This window comes from Onychostoma macrolepis, chromosome 21 (genome assembly GCF_012432095.1).
Source record: "Onychostoma macrolepis isolate SWU-2019 chromosome 21, ASM1243209v1, whole genome shotgun sequence".
Classification (NCBI taxonomy): domain Eukaryota; kingdom Metazoa; phylum Chordata; class Actinopteri; order Cypriniformes; family Cyprinidae; genus Onychostoma; species Onychostoma macrolepis.
The window spans coordinates 20,646,153-20,665,230 of NC_081175.1; the positions used below are offsets into that span (position 1 = coordinate 20,646,153).

General features: G+C 37.2%; 1 protein-coding gene across 1 annotated transcript in view; it reads left to right on the top strand.

Annotated features, from left to right (window-relative positions):
- Positions 1 to 19,078, top strand: part of si:ch211-196i2.1 (collagen alpha-1(I) chain) — a 62,920-nt gene that overhangs the window by 5,929 nt on the left and 37,913 nt on the right. Inside the window, exons 2-4 of the mRNA XM_058757166.1 lie at positions 15,924 to 16,068; positions 16,625 to 16,783; positions 17,865 to 18,060. Coding sequence (XP_058613149.1) covers positions 15,924 to 16,068; positions 16,625 to 16,783; positions 17,865 to 18,060 — 500 coding nt within the window. The remainder of the gene's footprint in view (positions 1 to 15,923; positions 16,069 to 16,624; positions 16,784 to 17,864; positions 18,061 to 19,078) is intronic.

Genomic DNA, 19,078 nt, shown 5'->3' on the forward strand with positions numbered 1-19,078 from the left:
TTCGTTCATCTTCAGAACACAAATTACGATATTTTTGATGAAATCTGAGAGCTTTCTGAGCAGAAACAGCAAAGCAATTGACACAATCAAGGACCAGAAAGGTAAAAACATTGTTAAAATAGTCCATGTGACATCAGTGGTTCAACCGTAATGTTATTAAGCTTTTTGTACACAAAGAAAGAAAAGTAATAACTTTATTCAACAATTTCTGAATGTGCGTCGATGACTGACACGGAAGAGAACAAACTGTTGAATAAAGCCATTATTTTTGTTTTCCTTGTGCATAAAAAGTATCCTCGTAACTTCATGAAATTAAGGTTGAACCACTGATGTTACATTATTTTAACGATGTCCTTAACCTTTCTGGGCCTTGAATATGGTAGTTCCATTGCTGGCTATTGGATTTCATCAAAAATATCGTAATTTGTGTTCTGAATTATGAACTAAGGTCTTACAGGTTTGGAACGACATGAGTGTGAGTAATTATTGACAATTTTCATTTTTGGGTGAACTATCCCTTTAAAAATGAGCCATATTTGAATGAGAGATTCTTGTCTTTTTTTCTGCTCACAAAAGTTGAACTGCTCACAAATGAATCAGTCATGAATCAGACTGATTTAGTCCTCGAGTTCAACTCGCTGACTCAATAATCCAGGTGGGTTAACTACTCACTTGGACATTATATGTTAAGGAATAGCCGTACTACAAGTAAATTATGTCCTCATCAGGTGGATAGCTAGATAAACTTGTGTTTTATTATGCATTTCAACTTTATAGTAATTTGATCACTAAATTATATGTGTTTCTGTTGTCACACACTCATAAAATATAATGCCTTCCAAACACACTTTAAAGACGTAAAAGCATTTATTACACAGTCTACTAAAAGACAACAAATACTCCACTAAACAGAAACATATTCAGCCCTTTCAGCTCTCTGAAACAGTCTCATCTCCAAGCAGATAAGCAAGGTGTGATTACTTATTCATAGTTGAATAATATAGTTATGAATAATATTCATAATATGCATTGCAAGTCTGAATTTTCACACAACACACTGTTCGTTATGACAACCAGCAGGATTACATTTCCACTGAAGTGGGAAATTTGGACTTTAGTCAGGCTGACACCATATTTAATTTGATACAAATTGAGAGATTTTGCAAAAATTTTGTAAGATTTTTTTCTTTTCCTTTTTTCTTTGTAAACATGATTTATATGTTTGCTAATGCAGAGTATCTATAAATGACACCTAGATGACTGTCAATGATTAGCTTATGTTATGTGTGTGCCTATATCATACTTTAAAATTCGCTAAGGGCATGTGTTGTTTCAGTCATAACACCATATTTCACTCTGTTTCATCATGATGTTTTTGTACGACCATGAGGTAAGTGTCTTCAGACTGCGAGTGGTTTGTGGTCTTATATCGGGTTGAGTGTTATTGATTCTGACCAGTTTAAAGCCTGTCAACGGCTCAACGCACAGATGTTGTGGTCAAAAGAGACGTTCGCCCTACCAGCTAGTCCAGGTTCTTGCTTTTGTTTGGTCTCTGAAGGTCTAACTTGAAGGCTGGCTGTGGTGGGGGGCAGTCTCAGCCCAGCACGGTAAAACCCTGTAAAACTTTTACAAGAGCTTTTTACAAGACACTAAACAGCCATGTTGGAGCCATTTCTGGTGTTGTCTTGCCCTTCTAGTGGCCTTTTGTGTGATAAGGATGACCCAGATGTCACGGAAACGCAACATTTGTTGTGAACAAAGTGGATTGTGGAATTATTTTTGTTAGTGTTGTTAGTGTTATCTCCACCAATGAAGTTCAGTCAGATCCAGAGAGCGTGAACACTGAACTTGAGGTTGCCACTGTAACTTAATATTTATCTACAATCTGGTTAAAATGTGATCACATGATTAAAAATAAAACAACACAGCAAAGTATTGGAATGACATGTACAATATTTCTCCGTTCGTAGAAGGGCCTTGAGATGTTGAACATTATATAAGTTTTCCCCAAAGGCTTCTCTATATATTTATTGCCTTTTCTGCTTTTCCTATTCAAACTATAACGCTATCATTTTGTCTTTTCCATCAATTCGCTCTGCCTCCTAGCTTTATGCATGTTCACACAAATACCCCATCAGCGGAGATGTTTATCTTGGACCTTCCAACATCTTGTGATTATGTTTTATTAAAAGAAAGTAAAATAGCCTATTCTCAGAATATTCATGAGTATGTTTGCAGATGTTTGTTTTTCTAAGTAAAATGGATCATATTATTATTTTTTATCAAAAATAAGCATCTCAATTCATTTTCAGAGTCTGTCCGTCAAACCTCAACAAAGGTCTTTTGCTGAGTTACGCAACATAGTTCATGTTAGGATCTGTACTGTTTTCCAAAGCATCGTTTAGAAGTAGACGGTGAGCTACATAAATATTCCCCAAATTGCTTTTTAGGGGAAAAAATGATTAGTTGGCTCATGTTCAAAATAGAGGCATGGACTTGTCCTTAAAATGATGGATTTCCTTGAATTATCTGTCAGTCTGTTTGTTTAAGTATAGGTTGATACAGGTGGTTCATGTTAGATCACAAACCCAATCACTTCTATAGGTCTACGAATACAAATGAGACCATGCTGCCGATGTTCATTTATTCTGGAAGATTCCTACAAATAAAACAGCCCTTTTAGTGAGATTTTGTGAAAACCTAGCCTTCTGATGAATATGATATTTTCGTGATGTGAGCGCTGGCATTCTGTAATGTTTTCTGTGCGGTGTTTGTGCTGGCATTGTTCATTCTCTTTCAGATGTGCTCAACGTTTCTGCTCAGCTTGTTACAGGCGTCTGTAGCATCAGGGGTCTGCGGCAAGCTTATGTTCTCTGTTTTTCTCATCTGGTGCAGAACACAGGTTACAAGCAGTCACCTCCTGACCTACTGATGAACATCGCTCCCCCTCATGGGCTTTCACACTTTCTCATATGCACACAATCACACACACACACACACACACACACACACACACACACACACACACACACACACACACACGTACGTACATGGTGATTTCAGTTTTACTTCAGCACAACACAAGCCAAATGGTGAAACAATCGTATATGTATTGGTATGGTCTGCCAAACAAAATATTTATGATCATTATTTGAATTCAGGTCTACTAGTAATCGGCTGTATTAGAATTATAATAAGAATTAATATATAATGTAGTGCTGTCAAACGATTAATTGTGATTAATCGCATCCAAAATAAAAGTTTTTGTTTGCATAATTTATGTGTGTGTTTTGTGTATATTTATTAAACATACAGTATATATTTTGAAAATATTTCCATGTATTTACATGCCTATATTTATATTCATATAATTTATAATATAAATAAATGCATTTAATATATAAAAATAACATATTTCTCTGAAATATATACATGCATGTGTTATTGCATTAATCATTTGACACCACTAATATATATATATATATATATATATATATATATATACATACAGTGGGGCAAAAAGTATTTAGTCAGCCACCAATTGTGCAAGTTCTCCCACTTAAAAAGATGAGAGGCCTGTAATTTTCATCATAGGTATACCTCAACTATGAGAGACAAAATGAGAAAAAGAAATCCAGAAAATCACATTGTAGGATTTTTAAAGAATTAATTGGTAAATTCCTCGGTAAAATAAGTATTTGGTCACCTACAAACAAGTAAGATTTCTGGCTCTCACAGACCTGTAACTTCTTCTTTAAGAGGCTCCTCTGTCCTCCACTCGTTACCTGTATTAATGGCATCTGTTTGAACTCGTTATCAGTATAAAAGACACCTGTCCGCAACCTCAAACAGTCCAACTCCAAACTCCACCATGGCCAAGACCAAAGAGCTGTCAAAGGACACCAGAAACAAAATTGTAGACCTGCACCAGGCTGGGAAGACTGAATCTGCAATAGGTAAGCAGCTTGGTGTGAAGAAATCAACTGTGGGAGCAATTATTAGAAAATGGAAGACATACAAGACCACTGATAATCTCCCTCGATCTGGGGCTCCACGCAAGATCTCACCCCGTGGGGTCAAAATGATCACAAGAACTGTGAGCAAAAATCCCAGAACCACACGGGGGGACCCAATGAATGACCTGCAGAGAGCTGGGACCAAACTAACAAAGGCTACCATCAGTAACACACTGCGCCGCCAGGGACTCAAATCCTGCAGTGCCAGACGTGTCCCCCTGCTTAAGCCAGTACATGTCCGGGCCCGTCTGAAGTTTGCTAGAGAGCATTTGGATGATCCAGAAGAGGATTGGGAGAATCAGATGAAACCAAAATAGAACTTTTTGGTAAAAACTCAACTTGTCGTGTTTGGAGGAGAAAGAATGCTGAGTTGCATCCAAAGAACACCATACCTACTGTGAAGCATGGGGGTGGAAACATCATGCTTTGGGGCTGTTTTTCTGCAAAGGGACCAGGACGACTGATCCGTGTAAACGAAAGAATGAATGGGGCCATGTATCGTGAGATTTTGAGTGAAAACCTCCTTCCATCAGCAAGGGCATTGAAGATGAAAACGTGGCTGGGTCTTTCAGCATGACAATGATCCCAAACACACCGCCTGGGCAACGAAGGAGTGGCTTTGTAAGAAGCATTTCAAGGTCCTGGAGTGGCCTAGCCAGTCTCCAGATCTCAACCCCATCGAAAATCTTTGGAAGTCCATGTTGCCCAGCGACAGCCCCAAAACATTACTGCTCTAGAGGAGATCTGCATGGAGGAATGGGCCAAAATACCAGCAACAGTGTGTGAAAACCTTGTGAAGACTTACAGAAAACGTTTGACCTCTGTCATTGCCAACAAAGGGTATATAACAAAGTATTGAGATGAAATTTTGTTATTGACCAAATACTTATTTTCCACCATAATTTGCAAATTAATTCTTTAAAAATCCTACAATGTGATTTTCTGGATTTTTTTTTCTCATTTTGTCTCTCATAGTTGAGGTATACCTATGATGAAAATTACAGACCTATCTCATCTTTTTAAGTGGGAGAACTTGCACAATTGGTGGCTGACTAAATACTTTTTTGCCCCACTGTATATATACACATACACACACACACACACACACACACAGCTACAGCTACCGCTTTACATGTATGTTTATATGCCATCACAATAAAATTCTTCTGTATTACAGAAATTTGAGTTTAAAAATGTTTTGAGTATAAAAATAAAGGTACTAAAACCTAATACAAGATCAATTTCATTTTTCTTCCCATAATGTTTTATTGCGCATTTCATAACAACACAAGTATGTGTTGCATTCCAGCAGGAGGTGCTATAGCGGACATTAGCATAAATGGTCTGCATTACAATTAGTTTTCTCTTTCAGGTCAGCTGTCAAAGCAACAGTTCTTTGGTCAACCAGCTTCACCACAAAGACCACCTTAGTCAACCAACATTTTTTGTTGATGAATGGCTTTACAGCATGGCTGTACTTGTCCACCAGCATCAAACCAGAACGGAAATTCATGCTGGTCTAAGGTGGTCTTTACAGCAGTGTAGAGTATGTTTCTAGTCTTAGACGTCTTTGAAATAACAGCAGTCAAATAATTTTACGGTTGGATAGCTGCTACAAAGACAAGGTTTGACATGGATATTTGACAACAGCCTATGCTAGACAGAGATGTCTGACCTCTACCATAATGCATATTTACCTTGTGATTACCTCCATTCATGTTTGCAATAAACCATGGAGAATTTGACCAGGAGCAATTTCAGTTATCTGTCTCCTGTTGTTGTCTGCAGATGAGTATTCACAAGTGTCCGTTTTGAGACATGTATTGACTGGCTCTACATACATCCTTTTTTTCTGACTTCAATGTCTTTGTGCCTCTCATGGTTTTGGGCATTACATTTTAGACAGTTTAAGTGGAGGGATCAAGTCAAGTCAGAGCTAAGTCATGAAAATATCTGTGAAATATGAAAAATGTTTTACCTGCTGCTAATACTGAGTTATTGGAGTTATATGTTCAGAATGGCATGTAGCTTATTTTTTTGCATACTGCATGCAGTATGAAAATGAAGCTGATAGTTTCACTGAAAGTACGATTCTAGTAGGTCATTTCATGCACATACAGCACACAGTATACATACTGCATACTACTTTCTTTTAAAAAAATATCCATTGTCTTACCTAGAGGATTCAAGGATATTCCTTGTTATCACTGTCTCATTTGTGTAATTGTGCATGTCACACTAGTGAATTGCTCCGAATCACTTTTAAACTGCTGACACTCTTGAGTACTTCCTAGTTCAGATACACTGAGTTCACTATCTCTCACATTTTAAGGCAAGAAAGCTGATAGTACTTAATGATCCTTTAAGCTCTTGGCAGATGAACAAATACACAGCTATTACAACGAAAGTCTCCTTCCCACAGTGGGTCTTTTGAGCTTTTGCTCCAGAGTATTCCCTAAGGAACTTGCCTTTTTTCTCTGTAGTCAAAGTCTGCCAAGTGCTGTCAATTCAAACCAATCCGAGAAGGTTAAACAGAACTCTAGACATGCCTGACTTAACTCCTAAGACTTAACAAGTCTCTCTGTGTTTTGAAAAGGCTTGCCCCAAAGAAATGCCATTGCAACAGAACATATACTGAAAAGAAGTAAAATTGCATGCCTCCCTTAAATATTCACCAGTTATTTCATTTTATTTTATTTTATTTTTCACAACTTTTCAGAAGCAAGAAATATACTAAGTGGAAGATCATAATGTTCTGTTGTACTGGGTGCCTCTTTCCTTTTCCTCTCCCTTGTGATTGAGTTCCTACTAAAACCCAGTAGACAAATTGCCCTACTGTATCCGGACTGTTATTTACAGCCTGGTATTTTTCATTCATTTTCCAGATGAGCAGTAGAGCGAGAAAACAAACAAAACAAAACAAAAAAATCTGTTAAAGCATGTGTCAGCTTTAGACAGTCCTAATGAATTCAGCACAGCCCTTATTTACCTTGCATAAAGCAAATATCCCAGGCTTAGGAGCAGGTAAGATTATTATTAAGTCATTGGAAATTTAATCTAATGATGTTTTCTCATTACCTTTGATTTGTTATCAGAGTACAGCCATGGGTGATTAGACCCTTTACCTGCTCCGTGGAAGCCAAATTTGGACTGGAGCGAATTTATCAAACTGACCACATCTTGGGCTGTTAAGAAGCAGTGCTCTTCCCATGTGGAGGTTCAGCAGGTTAGGGGAAGTCTTTAATCACTAATTATTATGCCATCCAACCTCAATTTCTTCAGGCTGCCCTACATAATTGGGGTACAGTAATTGAGCTGTCCTCTGGCCCTTCCCGTGCCATTAGCGTAATGCGATCCTGGAGGGAAGACGCTGCGGCAGGCGACTCTACTTCCCCCGATTATGGAGCTTCACAGGATCCAGGTGAAAGGGGACCGGGCGGATATCAGCTGATAACCATGTATTACTCTTGGAAATCAGCCATTTGGTTCGGTTAGAGCATTTTCGCCAAGGACAGAGCCTGATATGACCTCATATGGGGTGGTTAAGTCTAAATAATCCATTACCTTGGGGTACAGGGTGGCGACAGCTTCCATATGGAAGAAGAGTTCTCCAGGAAATGCAGGGGTAATGTAGTTAAGCATTTGTCTTTTTCTACAAAGCCTGATTTTGTTGCATTTAAAATCCCAGTTTTGTTGAAAGTTGTTGTAGCAGTGTCTGCTGCTCTTTTTCTCTGTTTTTGATCCACTAACAAGCTCCAGATCCATAAGCTCTTTCTGTAGAAGGCATTCGTGCGCACTATAGAAACAAAATCTGCTTTGGATGAAGTTTTGTATTTTCATATAAGCTAGGGAGCCTTTAAATAATTTATATAAAAACCAGCTCTACTAGAATAACTCAAGGGAATCAAACACATCAGAAAAAAACCCAGTAGATTGGTTGATTCGCTTTATAGCACTGCCTTGCATAATCGAAAGCATGAAAATCCTTTTATGTTCTTAAAAAAAAAAACGAATGAATGACATGAGGTTTTCATAGGCAAGTCAAATGAAGAGTTTTCACTATGATCAGGGGTGTGATGTCCTGCTTGTTCAGTGGGATTGTATAATAATCTGTATAAAGGGTAAAATTGACCCTGTAAAGCAGATGTTTTTCTCATTTGATGAAATGTGTGAACCCCGTCTCGTAACATACAAGAGCAGAACATTTTGGGAATTTTCAACTGCCTCTTATCAGTCATCACTGCAAAGCGTCATTGTGCCACATGGGATCGATATGACCTCTGACCTCTCACCTCCATTTCAGAACATGAGCACCATGTCTGGTTTCTCATCTCCATATCTCCTCTGAGAGCTTTCATGGAGTCTGTATCACAGCCCATCAATCCAGTCTTTCTGAGGCAGTTTTAACCCTTTTTCAGTCGCCTGGTAGGTCCAGCTGAGATGACTTCTGGACCTTAACATCTGCTTGGATGATTCAACAACCAGAACCTTCTCACAGAACCCTAAAAATGACCTGAAGTGACTATTCCAAAATTTCTTCTTTTTATTTCTCACAATTTATTACTTTTATAGTCTGTTCTCCTCAGTCTCCTTAGGATGAATCACTTTTTTTTCCTTAATTTGTTGGTTAATTTGGATAAAACTAAATGTACATGTAAAATGGTTCTATCATTCTGTCTGTTTTTAACCTTTTGATTTTTTATTAAACATAAGCCAACATTCTACACTAAGTTTGTCTAAAATGTAATTCTTAAATTCAAATTCGAATTGCAGTTTTGCCTCCTGTTTGTCTCAAAGTGAGGAATTTAAATCGAAATTTAAAAGGCATTTTCCTTCTCACTTAACAATGGAGGAAAGCACATTGTCAGCATGATAGATTTTCTTTTTTGTCTCCACCTCCTATTCTCCTCTGCTTTCATGGAGTGCTTGATATGCTGTACTAATTCTGAAGTAGAGCATTACTACCTGCTGTTATCAGCAAGACTGAGAAGCCCAGACTACAGTGAAAGATGAAAAACATTTTCAGGGACTGTAGTGGCTCTGTATCTTTTGCGATCAAAGTTTTGCTTCATGGATGCAGCATGTGACATGATGTAACTTGCGGCTAATTCTGGATTTTATTCAGCGTCTGCACATGCGATCCATCAACACAGTCCCTGAGTGCCAGTGTTATGCGGTGTCTGAACACACCTCCCACGCAATACTGACATCCACATCTGGCACTGTGTATTGAGCTTTAGGAGCAAATCTAACCTGCTTTCACAGGATCTGCTGAGGAGGATGCTTTACTTCATTCATATTTGACCATATGCTACTTTTAGTATACAGGAATCTTGAATTTGCCCATTTAAGCTTTTCTGCAGACATATGCCATGTACTTAAAGCCTTTGCTATTTGTTTTTCTTGTCCAATGTATTGTTGAGTTCTAGAGAATGAATGACCTTAGTGGGTTTCATCCTTCTGGAATTTTACTCATGTGAGTTTAAATGCTTGCAATGGGATATTATTTATTTCACCTTCTTATGTAAAGGTTACTGTTTTGCATCAGTCTTGTCATTCCATCTGCCTTTAAACTCTAAGCTGTCTGTGGTTCTTTTATTTATGGCTTGACGGTAAGAGCTTTGTTTTTATTCTTTAGGTCAATCCTCTTGTAGCATCCCATTTCAAATTAGTCTAGTGACGGATTCTTCTACCCACTACAAACCATTATAGGAGAGTTATGAGAGAGCAACAGACTTTACTACCAGAGCAGAACAACTAATTCGTCTGCCTTCAAATTATCTTTCCGTCACATTGTCTCTGGCACATTCTTTCCACACTTTTTTTTGTGTCGTTCTGTCGTGTAGTTCAACTTGACCTCTCCAAGTGGTCCATGCAGCTCTGTACTTTGGAAAAGAGCTTGCACAATTTACCACAAATGTTGTTTGTCTCTCAAGAAACGTTCCAACAAGCACGTGTGAATGATCGTGAGGGTCTTCGCTGCAGGGCATGGGCAGAGATGAAGGGGCCTTCATTTGAGATGCAGTTGTGGCTTTTGATGCATGTCTTGGAAAACAATACTAGTACTGTGTTATGGTTGCTGAGACGCCACAGAGAAGTTATTATCATATGCCGTAATTACTTACAGAATGCCAAACAATCCTTATTCAAATAGTTCTCTGACATTTGATCAATTATTCTCATTATCACATATAGGTGCTGACAGGGAATGAAACAGTGGTTTTGTACTTGGTGCTTATATATTAGTTACATTTAAATGACCAAAACCTTTTGACTACTAAGTGAAATTGTTTAACCCTTTGCTGAAAACCCTTTACCTAACTAATAAACTAATAAAGCGATTTTGATCAAACTCTTCTGTGTTCTAATTGTATTACTTTTTAAATTATTATTATTTAATGAATGATAAGAGCCGTATAGCTTCAAAGCACACTATCCACTCCAACTCTTACTAACATGTAATTAATGAAGTTTGTCAGAGAAATTAATGTCTTTTGTCAGAGTGGGTTTATTGTGGTTGCACTGAAAAGCCCTGTTATCCACTCTGTTGCACATCCATGTGGCAGTCGTACGGCTTGCAGACATGATGTGTCATCGAGGAATGTTCTCCTTGGCTTAGTCCAAGCACGGCCACAGAAGTAGGCCTGAGCCTATATGAAAAATGCTTGACTGATGAGAATACATCACCCACAGCCCTCACAGAAAGTATTCAGACAATATGCATTGTGTGACCCCCCAAATCAATCTTCCCTGTCATAAACACAGCTTTGAACATAAGCTGTGTTTTGAAACACGGACATCACGGTGCCCTCAGGATATGAGTGCACGTGTCTCAAGTAAGAACGATTCAGCCGTCTGGTTTGTGTGGGGTTTTTCTTTTCTTTCTGTGTGTGTTGTCATTTCTGTGTCGTCTGAAACTGAGGGAAAATGCTTCAGTCATCTTGCTAGAGTGAACTTGGGTAAGAGCTGTTTAACCTTAACCTTTCCTGAAAGCAAGGAGTGTATCCTTTTTCAAGTTCCCTTTGTTCTCTTTTCTCCTCTATGTTATTCTTTCTTTTTCAGAGTTTTTTGATAAATGATACCATGTTGCCATGATGCTCCACAAGCACATTTCTCCAACCAGCTCTCTAGATTATGATCTAAATGAGTGCATATCTTTGTAGGATCTTTTATTCCAATGTAATTTAAAATGACACCATCTCCACATCTGGACTGAAGTCATCTGAGCTTTGATGTGAGCGTGATGTCATATCCTCAGTATTTATGGATCTTTTTGTTAGTCTAAAGCAGGTCTTAACCTGAAAATCACTTCTTTTGTTTTTAGACTTTCAGCCAGCAGACTCAGTTTGTTGATATATCATTGTAAGGACAGGAAGTAAGCCAAATTCTCTCAGAATATCAGTAAAAATTTCCATTAGATAGCTCATGTATGGGTTAATATTGTTGGCTAATGGTTCAGAAACAACCATAGTGTTTTGAGAGGTGGATTTTAGTCTGTGTCGCCAGATAAGGGTCTGCATATGTGTTTCCAGCATGGAACTGTGACTGATACAGCTTGACTAATAGCCATAAATAATGTGACAACCACCATGAAATTGGCAGGAGTGCTACGTAGAATGTAGCTGTCCATTTAGAACCGTTATATTGCAGCAAAAAGAGTAAATTATAGAATATATCTATATTTAAGTCAATTTTGATTAAGAATTGCCGAAATTTCATATGCGAGAAACCAACAAATCTTGTGAAAGTTTGAAGCATGTTCACATTGGAATGTGTTTACTATAAGACCAAGGGAGAGTAAGGGAAGAGGGGGATGTGTAATCCTGTTGGAGCAATTAGATGTTCCCGGAAAAAGGTCCTGGTGCAGTGCTCGTTACACAGTTTGTAAATCAGCTGTGCTTCATGTGCATGTTCAGTCATCAGAATCCTCGCTTAACCTGTTGACTCACTCTCCTCCTTGTTAACAGTGTTGGCAGAAGCAGTCGTAAGCATAGTTTTGTTAGTTTGCCTGATGTCAGTGTCATCTCTTGTAATTTTGCATGCTCATTTCTCATATTTTTACATTTTAGATTACCTTTGTCATCTGACATTCACTTAAAATTAGAAATGCTAATAATTTAATAACACTATTTAATGTAAACTTTCACATATCTCAAAATAGGGGTGTGCAATATATATCGTCTGCGATAATAAACCAAACAGAACACCTACGGAGTGCACGCTTACATTACGTGATGAAGTCTAGGGCGCCTGCGCATTTAGAGTGTGTGCTTTCACTGCATGGTTCAGTCTATTAAAATGCATTAAGAATGATCACAAAATTCAAGATACGGGGGCAGAAAATGCATATATATATATATATATATATATATATATATATATATATATATATATATAATTTCATATGGTTAAAATCACATGAAGTGTGCCGTTTTTTTCTTTAAAAATATACATGATTATAAATGTGATATTGATTTTATACAACAGTTCAATAAACAATAAGTTAATATTAAAGGGATACTCCACCCCAAAATGAAAATTTTGTCATTAATCACTTACCCCCATGTCGTTCCAAACCCGTAAAAGCTTTGTTCGTCTTCGGAACACAATTTAAGATATTTTGGATGAAAACCGGGAGGCTTATGACTGTCCCATTGACTGCCAAGTAAATTACACATCGTAATATCAATAATATCACAATAACATTATAGAACTGTTATACCTAAAACTTGCTATATTTAAAATGATTGATTTTAGATTTTAGCATACACTGTGTACAGAATTATTAGGCAAGTTGATATTATGGTCATATTTTTTTGCCAAGAAAATTTTACCAATTCCAAACCACATCAATCTTAATAACTACTATTAATTTTGTATTTAATCATTTCTAAGTTATATATAATTGTCCATGAAGGCTGAAAGTCAAAAACTCCTTATTTCAGGTGTGCTGAATTATTAGGCAGGTTTTCTTTTACAGATAAAATGAGCCAAAAAAGAGATTGAACTCAAAGTAAAAAAAAAATAATAATTAAATGCCCATGAGAAGGATGCAATACTAATTCAATAATAGAATTAGCAAAGTTAAGGCATGACCACTGGGCAGCTAAATGCTCACTGGGTCAGCAGGGTCAGAAAAAACAGGTGGAGAAGAAAAGACACGTTAACTGCAAAAGAATTAAGAATTAAGGTGAAGAATTAGGTGAGAAACCATCAGGAATCATTTAGTCTCCAGTGCCATCATTTTCCAGAAAGACAAATTCTTCAAACAGTGGTACAAGAGGATGTGATGCTGGTCCTTCAAGAGTCACTCACAACTTATCTGTCCATAAATCCTATACAAAATCAGTCTTCATGTATTTCACAACACTTCAGCATGTTATTCTTATTAAGTGAGGGCCATTTTAAAGAATTTTTTACCCAAGCAAAGTCTCTGAGAACCTGACACCTTGTAATTCTGGAGACTCCAGGAAGGTTGCAGTTCTGGAAAATGATGGCGCTGGAGACTAAATGGTTCCTGATGGTTTCTCACCTAATTCTTCACCTTAATTCTTAATTCTTTTGCAGTTAAGGTGTCTTTTCTTCTCCACCTGTTTTTTCTGACCTTGCTGACCCAATGAGCATTTCGCTGCCCAATGGTCATGCCTTAACTTTGCTAATTCTATTATTGCATTAGTATTGCATCCTTCTCATGGGCATTTAATAATTTTTTTAACTTTTATTCTTGAGTTCAATCTCTTTTTTGGCTCATTTTATCTGTAAAGGAAAACCTGCCTAATAATTCTGCACACCTGAAATAAGAAGTTTCTGACTATCAGCCTTCATGGACAATTATATATCACTTATACATTATTAAATACAAAATCAATAGTAGTTATTAAGATTGATGTGGTTTGGAATTGGTAAAATGTTCTTGGAAAAAAAATATGACCAGAATATCAACTTGCCTAATAATTCTGCACACAGTGTATATTATTTTACTCTAAATGGTACAAATACTATATATAGTAAAACACACAAAAAAAAAAAAAAAATATATATATATATATATATATATATATATATATTTTTTTTTTTTTTTTGTGTGTCAGTAAGATTTTTAAGAAATGTATAGTGTTATTCAGCAAGATTAATTTAAATGGATTAAAAGTAACAGGAAAGACATTTACAATGTTATAAAATATTTATTTTTAAATAAATGCTCTGTTGAATTCTTTTGTAACTATTAATCAAAGAATCTAGAAAACGTGTATCATGTTTCCATAAAAATATAAAGCAGCACAGCTGTTTTCAACACTGATTATAAGAAATGTTTCTTGAGCACCAAATCAGCATATTAGAATGCTTTCTAAAGGATTATGTGGATTGTATTTAATAATGTAGCTGTTTTACTGTATTTTTTATTTTTGATGTTATACTTTTTCAAAAACATTGAAAACTCTTACTGACCTCACATGAAATTTGTCTTCAGGGCCAGCAGCACTCAGAAACCTCATAATAATCATCATAAAAACATAAATAAAAACTCAAACCTCTAATAATAAATTAATAATGTTACACATGTAATCTGATAAATAGCACAGTGCATATAAAATAAATAATATAAATAATGTAATAACTGTAGAGATTAAAACCAAAAGCATGTTAAAACATCTTGTAAATGAAGTCTGCACTTCAATCTGAAGTTTATGGTGATGGATCAGTTCTCACAAAGTAAACTAGCTGCTCTGCCAGGTGTGTTTCAGACCTGCTCATTGCAAATGGTGCGTTCTGAGTACCTCTCTCTCATTTGATTAAATGCAGCATTCAGCAAGATTTATTTGTCTCATTTTAAACAATGCTGCGCACTAAAACTCAAGCCTGCAACCCAGGGGCATGAGATATGTACAAGCACATAAACATTAGCAAGCACACAGTATACTCTGTAAATTAAGTCATTCAGCGCCCACAGGAAATGAGCATGTTAAAGAGGGAACACAATGGTGGGCACTATAGGGGTATGACTGCACCTTTTAAGACCAGCTAACTTGTTATGACCCTCTAAATGTCTAATGAAAGGGCTGAACAGGTCTGTTTCTCCATACGGTGGACTGATTTCCTGAGTGACTGCTCTCACACAGACTTACCTCAGAGTTGCTAAGACCTCAACAGAGCTAATGATTAAGACTGCAAAAATGCACCTATTCAACAGAGCCTTTTGTTTACAGGCTCAGTTTTCATCTGTACCTGCTGCGTTATCCAAAACAGATGTTTCTGGGATCCATTATGCAATCTAGGCTAGACCTAGGCTGCATCCGAAAACTTAGGCAGCTGCCTTGCTGCCTCGCTGCCTTATGAGGCAATGACTTTGCAGGCAGCGTTTTTACACGAAGGCACCTCACGAAACTGATTTTGGACAGGCTTCTGAGGCAGCGTAACGGTTTAACGATCTGCAACAAAATAGAACGAGTTTTGGTGATAACTAAACGAATATTTAATTACTATAATACTCATTTCTCGCTAGAAATAACATCAAAAGTGCAAAAAGTTCATCAGAAATATACATTTACACACAAACTAACCACCAAACGCAACTTCCAGCCGCCATCTTTATTTTTTAGCTCAACCGTCTCGGAATGGAACGCACAGGATTGTGGGATATCAAAGGCAGCGAAGGATACATCTATGCTGCCTTCAAAAATCGATCAGATGAAGGCATCTCAGGAGACAGGAAGTGAAGCTAACTTTGGATTCGGACGTGCCTTGATGCCTTCCTACCTCCGAAGGCAGCATTTTTCAGTTTTCGGATGCAGCCCTAGTCCTCCTGTGACTTACCCACCCTCCTATGTTTCAGGGAAAAGAACTGAAGTTTTGTTGAGACTTAATGGGCATAACATGTTTTTCCTCTTATTTTTAATTTTTTGGCAGAAGCAATAGACCTCCTTGATCATCTGTGGCAGGTGGCTAATAACAGCAACGCATCAGTAACACAGGAAAGCCAAAGATGTCCAGTCCTGCATGTAGGCCAGTACTCCACCCTCTCTATACCACTACGTCAGGTGTTTGGATACAGGTATGCACATTTATTGTCTGCTGATATAAAAAAAAATATATATATTTTTTCTTTTATTATGTTTTTCTGTTTAGTTTGTTTGTACGTGTATCAATCTTAATGCATATACTGTACATATACAGTATAACAATTTTGGTAACACTTTAGTATAGGAACCAATTCTCACTATTAACTAGTTGCTTATTGGCATGCCTATTAATAAAGTATTGCCTGTTCATTAGTACTTATAAATCACATATTCTGCATGACCATATTCTCATCCCTAATCCTGCCCAATACCTGAATTTACCAACTACTTTACTAACTATTAATAAGCAGCAAATTAGTAGTTTATTGAGGCGAAAGTCGTATAGTTATTGGTTTGTAAATAGCGAGAATTGGACCTTAAAATAAAGTGTGACCACAATTTTGTGTCCTTGCAAAAATAAGCTCAAAACCACTTTGTGATTTGATGTTATGAAACTTTGTTTTTTCATTTAATATACTGTATGATATTACTTCTTAAAGCCAATGTAGACATGTAATTCTAAGCCTTTCTCTCTCATTTCATTCTCAGGTTTGGTGATGAGTTTAGTTTGCTGTTGCATCTGCGTAGCTCCCAGTCTGAAGACCGCAGTGTGCTGACTTTCCTCTGTCCAGATGGACATATTCTCCTGCAGATTCGCATCAGTGCCTACACTTTTACCTTTATCAGTACCCAACAACGACACTATGAGTGAGTCTTCACTTCATTGACAGACATGGAGAGTTTTTGGGAAACACTTTACCTCTGATTTTATCTCTTATATTTACCATGGAAATATTAGAGAGTCCCTGTTTTCGGTTTATTTTACTTTATTTATTTTTTATATATATATATTTCTATTAGAGCATCCAAACAATTATTCACCTAATAAAAAACACACATTTCCTGACAAGACAAGTTGGAAAGCAGACAAGTCTATGTAATTGCCAATGTTGAATTATGCTTAAGTAGGGATTAATGGGGAACCATCTGAAAACTCAATTACTTGGTGGTCTTCATTATTTTGTGGTTCATACTTTGGTCCCAAAGCTGTCATCTTGGCAGGAAAAAGATAATTAAAAAGGCACATCTCAGTGAATCCTGTTATGTAACCACAGTCTGTTTATTCTTCTTCTCCTCTCTTATTTTCTGTTGCTTGCTTTTGAATGTCATTGACCTTCTTTGTTCCTCTTTCATGATGACAAAACCATCCTCATCGTCTGCTCATTCTTCATGTCATGAAAGTATTAGTTTTGGCCAATGGTTAATTTTAAACACAAGCACAGAGCCCACTGTGTTGAGGAGCTCTGTGATATATTAAACCAAGATTTCTGGATTTGGCTTAGACTTAAGCCAAACCTTACAGTGGAGACGTGTAAATGAGGCATGGGATTTAACTCATGGCCTCTCAAAACTAATATTTGGACCTGTCGCCTAATTACCCACCTGCAGGACAAAATAAATGGAAGTTTTACGCTCACATTTTACTTGTTTGTGCTTCTCATTTATTATGAGGTGACATAACAATGCCACAATGTTCCTTCTATGTTCTTATATGGGTTTCTGTTTAGTTTAAGCTTGCATATACCAAAAAAAAGTCATTTGTCATTATACAGACAGGAAGCGTTATGGCTCTGAATGTTTTGCCAGGAAATTTAATGGCTTCTGCTTTCCTTGGGCTCCCCTGACTCTCCTTGTTCTCCGATGCTCTAGCATGCGATTTGACCAGCCCACCCTGTCAAGAAAAGTAAATAAAGTAGTTTGTTTTTAAAACCTGTCCTGTCGTTCCCAGGTTCCCCGTGGCAGTGCTGTCTGATGGGGGTTGGCACCGCGTGGCAGTCAGTGTCTCCTCAGGCCGGTTGGCGTTGTATGTGGATTGCTCCATGGTTGAGAGCGTAGACTGGGCTTATAAGGATGGTTTGGGAATCTCCACTGATGGCCTGGTTATGGTGGGAGGAATCATTGAGGGTTTTGAGACACCTTTTGAGGTCAGTATGCAAACATACAAGGATGTAGTACCTATCACTTACTGTGTGATGAAAATAATGTATCCTTCATCTCACCAGCTCTCAGCACATGACACATACACTAAATACATCTCCAAACGTTCCCAGTCGGCATTTAAACCCAAAGTCAGGTTTATGGAGGATGAGGGTCTCTCAGTGTAAAGGAGTTACTATACCCCAAGCTGAACATCTGCGTTTATACTCATCCAAGTTTCCAGAAGGATTGGACAAGCGGATAGAGATTTTACATTTTTTATGTGCAACTATCTGTTACAAACTGCCAGCAAGGTTTCTTACATAAATAATATTTGATGCAAAATTGAACAAGAGTATTATTTGTTGGTTCATAAAATAGCATGTCATAACATGAAACTTTTCATGTAGCACTCAGTTAAAGAATGATTTTAATAAAGAATTTATTAAATAAAATTCATCATGATCATGTCCCCAATTGTAAACTCAATCTTTTCCCCATAGTGCAGGTATCCTAAATGTGAAGTTCCTAATCCTTTAATGCATTATTCATACTGACAGCCATATTTATTTGTAGAAGTGAATTCCGAGTGAAAATTTACTCCAAGATTAATCCAAGATGTAGATGAGTTTGTTTCTTCTGCAATTTAGCATTTCATGATTTGTGAATGGGTGCCGTCAGAATGAAAGTTCACAAGGCTGATAAAAACATCACAATGATCCACAACATGAACCTAGTTCATCAATTAACGTCTTGTGAAGTGAAAAGTTGTTGCATTGTTGTAAGAATCAAATCCAAATCCATCAAGGCTTTTCAACTTTAAACCTTCACTTCTGGCCAAAACATGAGTCTATGATAACGCTTACTCCAGCAAAAAAGTCTCCTGTTGTCTCTCACATCAAAATCCCCTGACATATTTGATTTGAACTGTTTTGGCTTATATAAGGTTACGGGGGCGAACGAGACATGAGACATGCAGATCCATTTGCAAGCTTTATTCCAAGACGTGATCACAAAAAGGCAAGA